The sequence below is a fragment of the Lissotriton helveticus genome, chromosome 3_1 (assembly GCF_964261635.1).
Source record: "Lissotriton helveticus chromosome 3_1, aLisHel1.1, whole genome shotgun sequence".
In the NCBI taxonomy this organism is placed as follows: domain Eukaryota; kingdom Metazoa; phylum Chordata; class Amphibia; order Caudata; family Salamandridae; genus Lissotriton; species Lissotriton helveticus.
This window is the reverse complement of record NC_136061.1, coordinates 2119829048-2119846859: the sequence shown is the minus strand read 5'-3', so window position 1 is coordinate 2119846859 and position 17812 is coordinate 2119829048. Positions and strand designations below refer to the sequence as shown.

The 17812-nt window shown below is 43.1% G+C and overlaps 1 protein-coding gene across 5 annotated transcripts in view; it reads right to left on the bottom strand.

Moving 5' to 3' along the window:
• The window catches only part of CRTC3 (CREB regulated transcription coactivator 3), a 1392170-nt gene that overhangs the window by 441762 nt on the left and 932596 nt on the right, over positions 1-17812 (bottom strand). For 3 of the 5 annotated variants that reach the window (XR_013608913.1, XM_078683322.1, XM_078683324.1), the window contains 2 exons: positions 16321-16356; positions 11785-11870 (listed from right to left, as the gene is read on the bottom strand). Coding sequence is in view for 4 of the 5 variants with exons in the window: in XM_078683322.1 (XP_078539448.1) it covers positions 11785-11870; positions 16321-16356 (122 nt within the window). In the remaining variant the exon portion in view is untranslated. Of the gene's footprint in view, positions 1-11784; positions 11871-16320; positions 16360-17812 lie in introns of all 5 variants that reach the window. The other 2 variants (XM_078683321.1, XM_078683323.1) reach the window with 1 other exon arrangement.

Genomic DNA, 17812 nt, shown 5'->3' with positions numbered 1-17812 from the left:
CGGCGGGAATTTCCTCGCACTGTCGAGGATGCGCTCCGCAGCGAGCGATGCGATAACTTGTCAATTGCAAAAGTTTCTCAAGCTTAGTTTCAAGCTTCCCAGCACAGGTACAACTTCCAGAGGCCCCACAACTGGATCAAGCACTCTAGGAAGGACAGAACTCTCTCAGCAGAGTTTAGGGAAGTTGGGGGTGAAGTCCTTTTGTTCCTGGGACTTCAGAACAGGGAGCCAGCTCTTCTCAGGCCCTTGGAGATTCCTTCAAGACAGGGGACACAGCACAACAGCAAAGCCCTTCCCCTCTCCTTGGCAGCAAAGCAACAGGTCAGTCCAGCAGAGCAACAGCAGCCTTCTTCAGTTTCAGCTTTCTCCTTGGCAGAGGTTCCTTCTTGATTCCAGGATGATCTAATTTTCTGTTGTCAGGGGGAACAAAAGTCTTTGTTCTCTTTGTGCAAGTGGGCCCTGAGCCCGGTCTGAACCAGTTCTGGGTGTTGCTTGAGCACTTTGTTTACCTGGCTTCTCCTTTCCTTTCAGAGTGAGGGGTAGGGTTGTCAGCCGCCCAGCAGGAGGTGGAGCCAGCATTGTGGAAGGCAGGCACAGCCCTATTCAGGCCCAGGTGCCATCTCCTCCCACCACTCAAGTTGCAAATGCAGTCATTCAGCCTAGGGCTGACTCAGCCAGCCTCCTGGGGAATCCCAAGCCCCTGTCACTCTCAAACCAGACAGTCAATACACAAACAGGCCAAGGCACACAGAAGGGTCAGACAAGAGCACAGCAACTTTCTAAAAGTGCTGTTCTCAAACACAGGATTTAAAAACAACCTTTCCTAAAATATGTGTTATTAAATTCTGAGTTCAGGGATACTAGACTCTTATGTCCTACCTTGTTCCTATGAGAAGAAATGCTGGTAGCCACTGTAGCCAGCATCCCCCATGTTAATCTATGGAGCAAGATAGCCTTACAATAGTGAAAAGCGAAAATGGCTGCCATTCACTACCAGAGCATGTCACCTGCACCAGTACATGCTCTAGCTTTCACATACACTGCACCCTGCCCAGGGGGGTACCTTGGGCCTTCCATAGGGGTGACTAATGTGCACAAAAAGGGAAGGGTTTGGCCTGGTCAGTGGGGACACTGGCCAGGAGGACATGGCAGTTCACAGACTGCACACAGGCACTGCAGTGGAAGGCCTGAGACACCATTTTAGGGCTACTCATGTGGGTGGCACAATCAGTGCTGCAGGCCCACTAGTAGCATTTGTCATCACCAGCCCTGGCACACTCGGTGCACATTACTAGGGACTTCTTGGTAATACAAATATGCCAATCATGGATAACCAATTACAATACAATTTACACAGAGAGCATATGCACTTTAGCACTGATCAGCAGTGTCCTATTGCCAACAGCCACGGGTCAGGAAAAATAAGGGAGGAAGAAGCAAAAAGTTTGAGGATGACCCTGCAAGAAGGGCCCGTTCCAACAAATATGTAAAATTATGATGTGCTTTTATGAATTCTTTGAATTCGAATAAAGATTTTTGAACTTGAACTTGCTGGGCAAGGCAGCCCTATATAAAATGGTTATGTGGCCTAAGTTTCCATTTGGATAACAAAATAAGATCCCAGATAAATTCTTCTAGATGGTGGAAGCTGCAACACAAAAGGTACTCTAGAAAGATGGACCCCTAGGATTGTGCTGCTACTTTGAACAGAGACCAATACGAGGGTGGCATGGAACTCCCAAACTTAAACCTCTCTTGCTGGGCGGTTCAATTCCAGGAAGAGAATGAATGGGCCTGCACCATCCCAGAAAGAACCAGCAGTGAGGGCAGACAGGAGTTCTATAGATCCGGGATGGTACATGTGTTGATTATGCGGTAGGAGCTGTAGACCTAGGCTGCTGTCCCCAACAGACGATGTGATATGAATTTGAGGAAAGCAGCACAATGTTTGGGGTAAAGGAGGTGACATTGAAACCCCTCTATGGGATCAGACAGCTCCAGCAGCAGTGTGAAATGTCAATCAATTAATAATACTGATACATTTAAATGTAACATGCCCTCATATGATACAGGGACTAACTCAGAGGTGGAGGAGGCGATATCATTATAAACAAGCATTGGAAATGCAATAGGTCTCGCATTTGCTTGAGTTAGAGCTATTGGCATTGCAAATGGCAATGTCCTTTACCCATGTGTTATGGAGTGTATGTATGTGATGTGTAGTAGAATTACGTGGTTTGGACTTGAATTATTTGTGTAATTATGTGGCGTGGAATTTTATGGAGTGAATTTGTGTAGTGGAATTGTGTGACATGTGCAGTGAAATTATGTGGATAGTAATTATATGGCATTGAGAGTATTGGAATTATGTGGAGTAGTATTGTGTGTTATGGAGTGCAATTGTGTGGAATGATATTTTGGACTGTGGAGTGGTAGGCAGGGGAGTTATGTGCTGTGGGATTTTGTGGCATGATGTGGAATTCTGAGATGTGAATTGGCTGTCTGTGATGTGTAGTGTATTTCTGTTGTTAAGTTGAATTATGTGGTTTGGTGCTGAATTATTTAGTGTGGCTTGGAAATGTGTGGAGATGAATTGTCTGGTGTGGAACTGTGTGGATAGTTTTGCCTTCTTGGTGACAAAAAAAGAAATGGGAAGGAGCGAAGTTCCAGATCTGTGGCTTTAGGTGTTAAAAGAAACTGAAAAACTGATGTTAGGACACATAACTGGTCCCTTTATGGGACTCCTTGTCTTCATGTTCAGGGGCAGGATGGAGTATCGAGAGAGGCAAAGGGTGTCAACTACAAGAGGGGGGAAGATATCGCAAGAATCACCAGAGAACGATAGAGGCAGATGGTCCCAACTACCAGAGAAGAAAAGCTACTGCAAGACGTCTGTCACAGAAAGATTGGTGCCTGCGGAGATTCACAAGCACAATCACCAAAAGCCAGAATTAAAGACTGCAGCAAAATGGCATTATGTGCACATCAAATTGAAAGTGAAAAGTGATTACCATCTCATCTGTCAGAAGGTATACTATAGGCACCAGTTTTTGAATTTTTTGTTTGAAACTTATTGATAGTTTACAGAATCTACACAAATTGTACAAACATCATCATTATAGGATTACAATCAAGGTCTCTTGGTTTAGAAGCCCATAGGTTATATATAGTACTAGATCTTTTTCAGAGGCAAGTGGTTTGCTTGAATCGAAAATCAGTTTATCATCCTGGACCAAGTTTAATTTATCGATGTCAGTTTACTTTTATACTAAAGTTATGCATGCTTGGACTTATTATTTTTTTTACTAACTAATATTTCCCAAATACCAGCAAACAAAGACATGAAGGCCTTCAGCAGCAAGATATTGCTTTAAACAACTGCCACAAAATACATTTCAAAGCAACTATAGAATTTAGCTTCTCAAAAATGTGAGGAGCCAGAGCAACAGCAACATTTGTTCTACCTACTCACTAGTAAATTCCCTTTTTTTCACTGCAGAAGTCAGATATCAGTATCAAGTAAAAGACAATACTTCATGAAATATGTGCTAGTATTAAAAATAATAAAACACACACAACAATGCTACACACAAGCATTTCTCACTCCAACACTTATATGCATCGGAAATGCGCGCTGCGTAGGCAAGACCTAAAAAGGATGCTAGCTGCTCCCTGCGTAGACCATAGCCAAATACACATTATTGTTCTATAATGTGACATTGTCTGTAGCCAAGCAAGACATTATCAGATTGTGTGTGTGTGTGGGGGGAGTGGGAGTTGGGGGGGGGGGGGGGGGAATTGGGGGCTCCGGGATGGAAAGACTCGATAGCAAATACGGTTTAGTGTATGCAGCAAAAGATACACACTATATACAGCCTGTGGATGCCAAAGAAAAGGGGAAAACAATCTGGAACAACTGAAGGAGTATCAGAAAGCTGAATGAGGCTATCAGAGAAATGTTATCAAAGTCGATACTGAAAATTGGAGGCCGATGAGGAGACTGGATGTGAAATATGAGTGACCACTTTCAAGGTCAAAAGCCCTACAATGCTTTCAAACCACCCATATTTACCATACTGGAAATGGATAGTGGACCAGTGCATTCACAACTGTGTCAGACCTTGTGTCGACATTCTATGTATGCAATGTTTTGCACTCATAATGGAAATTTAATGAAAAAAAATGTAAACAAAATTCTGGGATTAAACATGGATGTCTTCTTGCCTTGTTACTGTCTCACTCTTTACCAACGACCTCTATGAGGGAGTCCTTAAAGCCTCTCAGTAAATGCCCACAATTAGAAGTTGCAAGGTACCAGCCTTAACGCTGACGCCTCTGTCCATCATCCCCTTTGGTATCGCTTTGTTCGCCCTAAGTTTGCAGGGTATGCCCAGACGTGGGTCCCTTGTTCACTTTGCCACTAGATTCAAGATAGCCTGGCTGATGAGGGTTATGAACCCGAAACCGATCCTAGGAGGCTTGTTTCCGGTCCAGGGAAGACATAGCTTGGCAGTTCGGGCTGGACTGTTCCCATGAGGCAGAGGGTCAGACTGATTTGCATATGGCCATGTCTGAACTGGGGTGGTGGAGTGAGCTAAAGAATGATGATGGATTAAACCCAGATCAGTTGTCTGGGGATGAGTGTTTGATTTGCTCAAACGCTCCGCTCCGTCCATCATCGCCTTTGGTATTGCCTCCTTGCTTATGGCAGGCACACTGAAAGTTCTCAAGGCCCAACTAACAGCCATGAAAAAATACTGTCCCTCAAACAGGCATAAGAAAACAAACTAATAAAAGTATTTAATATTTGGAAAATAACAAATAATGAAGACCGCTTTTTAAATAGAGATTAATCGAATGCATAAGCAAGAATCAAAAGTGCTCGCTCCCATGGCCTTCACTTTTTACATATTGGCCCACTTTTCCAAGCCAAGGTGCATACAGTGAAGAATAATGTGACCTGGACTAATACACAAACAAAATAGGTGCCTCAGCATGAACATTCTGGAAGTCTTTTCTGATGCTTCGGGCTGGAGTCCCCACCAACACTTTAGAATGGGACACTGGCTTTAAATCTATTCAAAACAGATGTCAAACGTTACCCATCAAATATACCCTGCAGAGACTGAAACTGAATGATCGCTTCCTTGTGGATATGACATGGAAGGAACACTTCTCCTTGCAAAATATATCGAACTACATCATGGCTTCAGAGAAATAAGCCACATCGTTTTGGGCCTGATTCTATTTCTAGCACCTGAAAATCCAAGCTTAGCCCTAACAACTAATAAAAATGGAATCAATAAAATTCCAAAACCTTCCTTAAACTATACCTGAAATACAAGAGCGAAAATCCACCTGAAGGACAAGAGTATTGTATTGGAGAACTCCAACCCAGCCAATCTTTCTAGTCTATTAATTCTAGCACAGCCATCCTAACTACACTTAAGACATCGAACAACGACAGGGAGCGAATACTTTTCACCCTGGCAAGAAGTAGCATTTTTCCATTGATGCCTCAGCTCGAGAAAATGAGTCTTGCAGCATCGGATACATTTTCTTGCACCCTGTCAGAAGTTGTCCCCGTTGACTTGTTCTCAATAAACAGCAATCAGATGAAACAATTTCAAGCACACTGCAACCAAGTAACCGAAAGACTGATGACAAGATTGTATTCTACCTTCTTAGAGACCTATCCAAGACAACAATGAGAATTATGGGTCAGTATTAGGTCAAAAGCTGGGACAGAAAAGAGAAAGAACTAAAAATAAGCTTGCAGATCCAAAAGACCTCCATAGTACCTGTTGGATGGAAAAGTCCCATGCCTGCTGATGTTCATGCATCCCTACCCTGAGTGCTCCAGCTTCATCAGTATATGATCCCTGGTACTGACTTATGGTCATGGGATAACACAGATCATGCATGTGTGTCTCACGGTAATGCGGTATGATTAGACCTGGAGGGGCACACTAAGTGCTACCCTTGTGAAGGTAGAGGGCTACTGCCCTTACCTGGAATTAAGTGACAAAAGCACAGAGGTGGCAGCACACCCATTTTGTGTTCAGTGGATTCAGTAAAGTGTACAGATCTGTATTCCTGTGCCACTGGAGTGTGACCTACTGGCCCACTCATGTAAATCGTGGCTCATAACGATTCTATTTTGGAAGGCAATGAGAGGCTGCAGAGGTGAGTATTGCATCCCTCTGACTGGAAATTAGAAGTGCTGACATTCCTGAGGGCTGAAGTGAGACACACACATAAGGGAGAAGAGCAGAACATCATTTATGCACATCAAAGGATCTTTGACTCAAGGAAGAGTTACAGATCAGTGGGGCCTGGGCTTATTGTCAGGGAGATGGTGGGACTGCTAAGGTTGGCACTACCAGGCAATCATGACAGAATGGAAGTAAATGTCCTTGAAATCTCTATGGGGCATATTTCAGTGTAGAATGACAGCCAGGTGTGAACCCCAATTACTCACATGGCCTATATTGTGGGTCACTCCGAATTTAAGTCATTCCTGCAGTGGCAGACTGTCCATTTGACAAATGTTAGTGAAAAGGATCGGTCACCCCCCACCCAACACGAATTTCAAAGGACAGACACTAAAACACACGCATAAGGATTTGGATTAGGAGGGTGATGGCATGAGCCCCATACTTTGTTGAACAGCACCGTCTCATCAGGTGATGAAGGATCGGCAAGACTTTTTGCTGCTGGAACTAGAACTGGGTATCAAGGTCTGCTAGTCTCCCATCTGGGAGAGGGGACCATCAACCAAGAGCACTTACCCATTGCCTGCAGCACCAGCCATCTGTCTGCCTGTCAAAACCAGTGTGTTCTGAAGCTTTGAAACGGGGTAAGGATGGATCTGCAAAAGAAAGTACTCAAATACATGATGCTATTCCCAGCTAAACTCAGTAATCGCGGAAAGAAAGACCTGGCACGTCAGAACGTCCTCATAGTCGAGGGAATGGTTGGAGGGCTGGAGACCAGTCAACGTCTGATGCAGGGAGAGAGAAGAAACAATAATTGCCATGGTGGCGCAGACTCACAGCGATCCCCTCGGTAGGGGTCCAGAGGGTAGACTCTCCAACAGAGCCCCATCGTGAAAATGAACGGAGGCTTGTGATATATCGAGATAGAGACAGTAAGGGAGAGAACCCAATCAAAAAGAGATGAAAGGATATAGGTCAGACATGCATTTGAGGACATCATTGGACAAATAAGGAACTACGCACAGCACACTCTTCACTGCCTTGACCATACCACCAGAGAAAAAGTTAATGTTTGGGGTGACCGACACTCTGCATCATTGGGGCGGTGGGTAGTTTCAAGCCCGGGTCAAGCTGCTGTGAAGCCACACCCAAGCCTATCGAATAACCGGTCACAAGTGGGGTCTTTCTTAACCCAAAGACAAATGCACACCCAGGGGAAAAACAATCCCACAGAAAGGTAGTTCCCCCCAAATTTAGAGTAGAATTCATAATTATTTTAAGAATCTAGAGACAATCCAAATTCGCAAAATCCTTAAAACAAGCTCCCCAATCCATTATGGAGACTCTACTAAGCCAAATGCAAGCATGGTTCCCTACTAGGCTAGGAAACTTAGAGAAACAATGACACGAGTGGCACATCCATACCAAACCTGACAAATTTCCCAGACCTGAGGGGGGGTGGGGGGGGAACAGGGGGGAGGGGTGAGACATCCAACACGAACACCTGAGAGCATATGAAGATTCATTTACAGACCCAGTATACGAGACATAAAAAGGCTGAGCAGGAGGCCTTACTAAAACTGTGGACCATCTTGGAGGTGGCCCCTAGCCTACAAGACTATCCTCAAGCCCGTAAGTAAGGCATCTGCACCTCCTCCGTCTTACACCAGGAGGGATGTGCTTTCGGTAATGAAGCCATCCATGTACTGGGTTACACTAATCCTCCGGTTGAGGAGGATGCTGGACCTCCCCAGGGCAGCATGTCACCAGTCGGGGAAGAAGATCACAGGTCCCACAAGCCCAGACACAGTCAGCTCAGGCCCAGTCCATTACCAAGCCCCTCTCACCCATCGGCTGCAACTCATCAGTAAACATGGGCGGAAAATCCGTTCTGCTCGCGGATTTTGCGGATTTTCGGTAAATTCGCAATCCGCGAACTCTCGCGAACTTGCCGAAAATTCATAAAATCCGTGCGAAGCGGATTTTTTGCTTGGTCGCACTTGCCAACTAGAATACTATACAATTTCGCGGGAGTAAATACTTGCGAACACGTAGATGCGGCGGGCAGCGACAATCTCGCAATTGCGAGATTGCAAAATTTGCAATTTCGCACAAGAAATCTACCAGCAGGCAGCATAAACCTTGAAAATTATGATTTTTATCAGAATAACTCCTCAGGTTGACATTTGCATGCACTTTTTCTTTGCAAGGAGTCCATTTTGGGGGGTGGGGGTGGGAGGAAGGAAGTGCCCCACAGTCTCCAACTTCCTGTTCCTGTCCACCAGGCTCCTCCCAGTGCTTTCTTCATGTGCTGGTCACTTTGATTTGGATCTTGACCTGGAAGGATTACTTTTGTGGATGCTGCTGGATATTTGGATTTTTGCAAAACTGAAAGCACTCAGCAGGTGCAAAAGTTCAATCTTATCATTAGTAACCATTCCCTGTAGTGCTTCCTGAGGGGCCCCTTCAGAGTTCATTTGTCTACTTGCAACTATTCTATGACCCTGCTCTGACCCTCACAGCAGGCTCAGAGAATAGCTACAAGTATACAACAAAGGTCCTGTTAAAAAAATTACACTGCAACAGAAAGCAATTACAGACAAAACTGAAAGCACTCAGCAGGTGCAAAAGTTCAATCTTATCATTAGTAACCATTCCCTGTAGTGCTTCCTGAGGGGCCCCTTCAGAGTTCATTTGTCTACTTGCAACTATTCTATGACCCTGCTCTGACCCTCACAGCAGGCTCAGAGAATAGCTACAAGTATACAACAAAGGTCCTGTTAAAAAAATTACACTGCAACAGAAAGCAATTACAGACAAAACTGAAAGCACTCAGCAGGTGCAAAAGTTCAATCTTATCATTAGTAACCATTCCCTGTAGTGCTTCCTGAGGGGCCCCTTCAGAGTTCAGCAAATTACAGATAAGGAAGCAGGTGCCAGCCAGACTGGAAGTTTAAATTCAGTGACACATTAATCAACCCCAAATTAATTCATGTCAGTTGAAGCAGGGCAGGTGTGCTTGCTTTTTTTCACCCCCATAATCTACAGTGATAAACCAACCAGAGGGTGGCAGTGATGTACCAGAGGGTGGCATGGGTGTACCAGAGGGTGGCATGGGTGTACCAGGGGGTGCTGTGAACCTGTGATGATGAACCAGATGTAGAAACAACATAGTCGCGGCCGTTGCGAGCCGACAAGTAAGTTCGCAATTGCGAACTGGTACAGAACCCTCACGAACTGGCAGAAATCCTTGCGAACACAAAAAAAAAAAATTTCGCGAGAGTTCGCGGATTTTGCGGATTGCGAATCCGTAAATACGCAAGTTCGCGGATTGCCAATTCGTAAAATCCGCCCATGCTTACTCATCAGGTCCAAGCCGAACAAAGAGAACATACTTCTGAATGCCTCACCAGGTGCCATAACGTCAGAGGGAGTCCAAACTATTCACATCACTGATGACAGTTTTCATTATTGTACTTCTGTTATGTAGTTTCCTACAAGTGAGGGTCTCCTGCTGTAAAAATTAAGTAGTATGCGTATAACAAAGGAAAAAGTATAAAAGTATCAGATACTACAGACACACACACACACACACTATTGAATAATATAACGGTCATTATCTATGAGGAGGATGGAGTAGTTGAAGAATCAACTAGAGGGGGGAGTGTTGGAATGGGTAAATACTATGTCAATGAATACCATATGTGCAGGTCGACAATATCAATAAATGCAATGCCAACATATGCCGTCACCTGTGCCCGAACAACCGTGCTCAAACCCACAGTAACGATGTCAATGTATGATAATAATCCATGTACGAATGGCAATGTTGTTACCAGCTAAATCAATGTCGATGTACGCCATGATCAAGGAATGCATAACTATGCCAATATCAGTAAAGACAACATTGATGAATACTATGACAACTGTACGCACAATGTTGATAAAAATTACACCAGTGACTGCCATATCATTTTCAGGAGTTCCAGTGAATTTGCATCATTGCTGTCGGATTTACCCAAGTAGACCTCTCCATCAATCCCAAGTCAGAGATATGTGGTCATGCAGGTCCTGCGACCCACACCTACGCCTATCGAATAACAGGCCACAGGTGGGGTTTCTCTTAACCCCTTGGAGAAGTGTGGCTCACCAATTAGAGCGGCAGACCCTGAGGCAGAGGTCTGGCCCGGGACCAGGGTTCAATTCCCGACGCAGCAGGATCTTGGGCTCAATGTCAACGGACTCGATAATTTTTGCCTCGGTGCCTACTCCAATCATGGGTCCCACTCTGCAACTCTGGGCAATAGCTTGCTTAATCTCCACAATGGCCCCGAAAGGGCTAGGATGCCTGGCTTCACCTTGGGGGTGCACAGTAGGGGGCATCTCACAGGGAAAGCCAGGAAGGGGTATACAGCGGCAGGATGCCTGAAAGGTGATAGTGCGCTTTACAAGTATACACACATACATACATTAATCCAAAGACAAATGTGCACTCAGGGAAAACCCTGATCAACCCCACAGATAGTTGCAGCACAAAGAGGTCTGAGGCAACTGGTTCCAATAAAACATGTTTGGCCAAAGGCATGTGTTCCCCACAAAAACCACAAAGCTAGATACCACATGTAGATAGACCCATACAGACAATCAAAACACGAAATGCCACCACAAGTAGTGATCACGCGCTCCTCATGCTGAACATCTGGACACACTCAATGGCCCACACTAGCTCTCCCCGAGGTTTAAAGCCATCGGTGTCCTTGTCAGATGACCAAACGTATTAATTTCAGACTGAGATGGTTTTTCAGGAATGCAGAAATTATTTTATTGTACCTCGCAAGACGAATATAGTACCAGTCAAACTTTGTAAATCAAGAGACTTCCTCAGATGCTTTCTGTCGAGATTCTCCCAGCCGCTGCGTTTTATTAAACCATATTGTTCCGGTTTTAACAAATGCTTCTTGTCTTTTCATTTCTTTAAGGTAAAATAATTTCTGAACAACAGCCACAACACCTACGGTTTGGGCCTGTAGCTCCTGTTTGCCCTATCGTTCTTCGAAATGGTTTCTGACTGTTCCATACATTTTAGCAAGCATGAATTTTAAGAAATAGGTAACACAAACATTTCTAGATAAAATGTTGTTTTATGTTCTCGCTCCGAAAGAAAATCAATTAAATAAGATCTATCACTTTCCTTCCTCCTCTCCTTGAGCAAGACTGATGAAGATTTCACATGAACTTTTCTTAGTTTTTCCACTTTTAGAATATCTTCCCATTCCTTCGTTTTACTTCCTTTCATCTTTCCTTGTTTTTAGTAATGGGATGTAAAATGTAAATCTTTGTGCGAAAGGCAGTTCAGCCAAAACACCTAAATAAATAAAATCATATCAAATCATATCATATCATATCTTAGTGAAAGTGATTCAGACACGACCATCCTCCCCTTGTCAAGTAAAAAGAGTTTATTGAACAACCTTACAGCATAGTGCTTATGAAGGGAAACTGTTGACTCTGTAAGTGTAATATTGATTGGCTATGAAGCACTGGAAAGAAACAATGATGCACTTACTTTTTTTGCTTCCCAGAGCTGCTTCGGCAAAGGCTTGGCAATATTCAGAATACCTTCCTCATTAAGAGAGGCAGGAAAAGAAAAAACTGTAAAACAGAGATCAGATGAACAAGTTAAGTCAACACACATTCTTATGGACACTACTGCAGTAAACCATTAACAAACAAATATTGTGGCGGACACAACCATGAAGGTGGAGAATTAAAAAATACCTCTCAATTTGTCTGTCCACCCCCTTTTGTTAGACATACACCAACACTATAGTACCACATCATGACTTTATTGGGCTTTGCTTGAACATTGTAGCATGCTGTGTTGTAGCCATTTAGTCCCAGAAGCAATGCACAAGATGGTTTTTCAATATATAACTTTCCATGGCTTCCTGCCAAGATACCGTGAATGTCATGAATTAGCTGAATAAACGAACATTTCTTGAATTAGCTATGCATAGCCTATTTGATAGAATGTATTAGGAAGTCGGTGTCTTGGAATATCTTGTTTATATCTGGTTTATCAGAATAATGATTGGTTTACATATTAGGAACATTACTGGTAAATCATAACATTCCATGAAGTGTCTGTGGCTTCTGTACCCTGAAACCTTATAAAAGCATTGTTATTTTGGAGGTGAGCCAAACTTTCTTTTACTTTCTGACTTAGCTGACTCTATGTCAGTCTATTTTATTCAATCTTTTGGCTTGTGTTTTTGCAGACACACTGCACTAGCCTGTTTATTGATTTACTACTTTGTCTTTCCTAGGGATTTTTTTCAGAGAATGACCTTGTGTTAGTCCTCAAAATGACTAACTAATTACTTTTTAGGTTTGCTAAAGACATCTTGGGAACATTCAGAAAGTTGACTGACAAAGGCATTCGCTTTGTGGTTTGTAACTCATATTTTCTGGCTTTTTATTTGATGGCTTTATTTGCTTTAGGCTTTCCTGCTCAAGTGTATCCTTCCCGTTGCCCTTGTTTACTATAGTCTTACAGGAACCCGCTTTCTGTAAACAGGTTTTTAAATCTTGTTGTTATTTTGTCACATTTGCTGTGCATTCAAACACGGAGGTCAAATGTCAGTCTGTGTCTTCCAGGGAGCTTGGTGTCTATTTTTCTTTCTCCGACTTCAAAGTGAGAGGATATATGTGACAATCATCCTTGCTATTAGGGTCTGCTTGAGGAAAGCTGTACGATGTTTTTTTGTTGTACACTTTTATCAGTAAAACTGCCTGTTGGTGCAAGTGTAATGTTCATTTCAATGGAAGATGTGTTGTCTGTAATGGCAGTACGGTATCATACCATGCATTCTCCAAATTACTGCACTGTACTCTATTCTGCACCACTCCACGCCACGGCACTCTACACCACTTCACTCCATACTACGTCATTGCACTCTTATCTGTACCACTTCGCTCTACGCCTCTCAACTCTCCACAACACCACTCTACTCTATGCCGATTAACTCTACCCCACACTACTTTACTGTGTACCACTGCACTCTACACCGCTCCACGCCACTCCACTTTACTCTATGTCATTGTACTCTGCAACACTGCACTCTATGCCACTTCACTCTACACTAATGCACTCTAATCTATACCACTCCACTGTACACCAGTTTATGCCAATCCCCTATACACCACCCTAATCTACTCTGCACCACTGCATTCACTCTGAAATAGCCTACTATACACCACTGCACTCAGAGCCACTCCACTCCACACCACTGAACTCTATGCCAATGTACTCTATGTCCCTGCACTCTATGCCAATGCACTCTACACAACTTTACTCAAAACCAATGCACTCTGCGCCAATCTATTCTGCACCACTACACTCTACGATGTTGTATTCTGTCAGTGTACTCAACGCCACCCTATTCTACACTTCATCACTGTATTCTACACCACTCTACTCTGCGCCACTCCACTCTATGCCAATACACCCCACACCACTCTACAATACACCACTGCACTTTACTCTGCACCGCTGCAATGTACGACAGTATACTCTGCACCAACGCACTCTTCATTTGAGCCCTAAATAACAACCTTTTGAGGAGTGATACCAACTGGGCCGAGAAAGATCTCCCCCGCAAATAGGGTTGTTTTTTTATCTAGAGGCTTCTGAGCCAGTCAGAGATCTCCTTGGTTACTGTTCCTTCTCCACTCCGAAGTGAGAAACCAGTATCTCTACAAATTGAGCTCTTTTCTGTCTCTTTGCTGAACTAATGAAGACTTAAACTTGTTAAAAAAATTATTTTCACTCAACTTTATAACATAACATGTATATTTTTAAAGTGCACGTTCACCCTAGGGTATCTTGGCGCTGAATAGGTGGAGTGGACCAGCTGGGATTTGAACCTGTGACCATGAAGTCAAACAGAGGCCCCTACAGTGGACACATTAGTCCACTAAGCCACCAGACCCACTCTACTCCAGACCACTGAACTCTACGCCACTGAACTCTACACCAATCCACTATACGCTACTGTAACCTACTCTGCATCACTGTACTCCATGACACTGTACACCACTGCACACTATGCCACTTGACTCTACTCTTAAACACTCTACTCTATGGCACTACAGTCTCCACCACTGTATTCCACTCTGCGTCGCTTCACTCTGCACAACTCTAGTCTACACTGCATCACTCTATACTAATGTGCACTACACCACTTTACTTACACCCAATACACTCTACATCACTGCACTACATGCCAATCTACTCTGCACCACTGCACTACATGCCAATCTACTCAGTACCACTGCACTGTACGCCACTATACTCTGTGCCACTGTTCTTTGTGCCGCTCTACCCTACAAAATTGAACTCCACGCCACTTTACCCTACACCACTGCACTCTACGGCATACTACTCTGCAGCACTGCACTTTCTGCCACTGAAGCCACTGAACTCGATGCCACTTTTCTCAATGCCACTTTACTCAATGTCACTGCACTCTACTTTGCACCAATACGCCACTCTACTGCACTCTACACCAATGCACTCCACTCCTCTTTACTGTACTCTGTCAGTGCACTTTACTACTATGCACCACTGCCCTCTATACTACTCTAGCCTAAGCCACTCCACTTTGGGCCACTTCACTTTACGCCACTCCACTTGCAACACTTCACTATACGCCAATGCACTCTACTCCACTACTCTATATCACTCCACTCTACCCTGCACTACACCACTCTATGGCACTTCTCTCTTTGAAACAATCTACTCTACACCACTGCACTCTATGCCACTCTACTCCACTTTGTAGCACGCCACCCTACGCCACTGCACTCTATGCTACGCCCCTCGACTCTACGTCACTTTACTAAAAACCAATACACCCTACACCAGCTACTTTGCACCACTGCACTTTAAGCCACTATACTCTACATCACTCTACTCTAGTCAAAATATAAAACATTTTAACATTAGAATCATGCTGACTGTAAATAATCTCAATGAAGCAATACATTCACTGCATATGCTGATACATTATTCATTATGACATATATTTAAAACATCCAGGTAAATATTGTCCTAAAATTCAACATATTGCATCATATCCAAAAAGAACTCAGCCATGTACCTTAATAGCCCTATAGTGGAAGTGAATCTAACTATAGAAGAATCATTGTGCAATATAATGAATAATGTATCAGCATATACATGTATATGTATTGCTTCATTGAGATTATTTACTGTCGGCATGATTCTAATGTCACAATGTTTTATATTTTGACTAGTCCTCTTGTCCACTAAGGTGGTTTTTGGGCAAATATTAATTATTGATGGATTTGAATCAGTATTACTACAATGTGATCTTGTATGTTACTTCCAGCCCTGAGGAAGTCGTGGGGTCACACCCATATACGACGAAACGCGTTGGCGTAAGGGCGTGGAAGACTTTTAAAAAGTGAACATAATAAAAAGACTGGACAAGCCCAGGAACTCAGAAATCCATCTTTCTTCTTATATTATTGTATTATCATTTATTTAATAATTGGCGTGTACTTCAGAAATTGTGAAACTCTGACACTGTACTCTGCTCTATGTCACTCAACTCTATGCCCTTCCACTCTACAATACTCTACTCCCTCCATGACACTCCACAACACTACGCTACTCTATGACACTGCTCTCCACTCCACTCTATTGTACGCCACTCTACTCCACTTTACGACACTTCACACTCCATTACCCCACTAACCTTTAGCCATGCTGAACAGCAGCCACTCTGGTATACAACATTGCTAAAACATAATGGCAAAGCCAATAGCTCTTGCATAGGAGAAACCTACTTTGCCAATGCTTGTTACTTTCTGTACAGATATTTTTTTTAGTAAACTCTTAAGGTTTTAACCTGGAATCCTCGCCTCACACGTGTTTATTAGCCTTGGACTAGTCTTACAAAGACTCACAAGGGGCCTTACAAAGACTCAGTCAGTTCTGATCTTGCATATTGACCCTCCTAATTAATCAAAGCGTTGACACATTTCCAATCTGTAATATTGATAAACCTTTACATACCTTCTCCATAATTGTCACCTTCACCATCGTGGAAACCTGCTGCAGAGAAAACAAACACCAATTAAAGTATTTCCATTTTGTACAAATGCAAATTTGCTTTTTTTAACTGTTTCACAAAATATGATAATTGAAATCCTTAGTGTAGTCCTACACAAGGGCCTCTCAAGGTTCTTGAAAAATGAGATTGGATTTTTCGGGAGGATCTCTTAGCTTAGGCTTTAAAATGCTGTGTGGAAAATAGCAGAGATCCATCACAACTGAAACATGCAGTCATTAGAAAAGACTTATCGTTCGCAGAGTACCTGGTAAACTCTGGGTCAGTGTATCACTTGAGCTTAAATTTAAATGTCAAAAGAACATAATACTGACTACAGTATTACCAAGAATGGATACGCTTTTGAATGACAAGTAATTAAGTAGGACGGAGTTTGCTCTGCTTGGTTATTAAGGAAACACGTATGGGCCCAATGGGCTTGGCATAAAGTAGTCCCTTTTTATTTCAAGTTTTGGCAACAATTGCTATGGTTGCTAATGGACCCTTCAATGATAGGGTACACTCTGGGGTCAGAGTGAGCGGATTGGCACAGAGGTGGATGGATTTATTCTGTTGCAACAATCCCAATAAGATCAGTTAGGAACAATTGTATCACAGCTTAATGAAGCGAGGACTGCACCAGGGTTTAGCTGTTCTCCACAGCTTTTTAAAATCTAAAAAGAACCAGGAGATGAGGGTATCAGAAAGTACAATCTGTATTTCCATTAAAATATCAGTTAGGAACGGAAGGGCAGTGTGGGCTGTTCGATTACCAAATTACCAGAGGAAAGAAGGTAGGAGCCTGTTTTTGAATGGGGGACAACAGGAGACCCCTCTGGACAGAGAACCAATAGAAAGTCACATTTTGTTTTTAGAGGAGGGGTTATATCAATGTGAATCAATATGGGGAAATCCAGATTAGTAAGGAGAGGGTAGGCATTGAAGAAAGTACTAAATAGAAGGGGCAGAATCATGGAGAAGTGGAGGAAAATAGGACATGGCGATTGCTCTCTGACTTCAGCATTCTTGTTCTCTCCTATAGGCAAGTGAGGTTTAAGGGAAGAATCTGTGAAAAAAATTGGTGGAGGAGCTCAAAGTGTTGGATTCTATTTATAATATGGACATTTATGCTGCATTTCCAACAAAGACTAAGGCTTAAAGAGGAAGTGGCTTTTTTGATACATAAATTAAGCCCAGCACCACCAGTCAGGAAAAAACACACATGGAGGAAGAATTACAGAAATTAACAGACCATCAAGTCATCAAAACATTGTGTCATCCAAGAAAGTAAATGATGGGAAATTTCACATTGTGCAGATCTATATTATCTTTAGAGAAAAGAGGAAGGAATAAGGAAGCTGCCAGTGAAAGAGGGATCTGGGCACTAGGCAGAGATATTCAACGGCGACTACTTTTTATTTGTTTCAAGGAAACACTTCTTTTTGTTTTTGAGTGAGT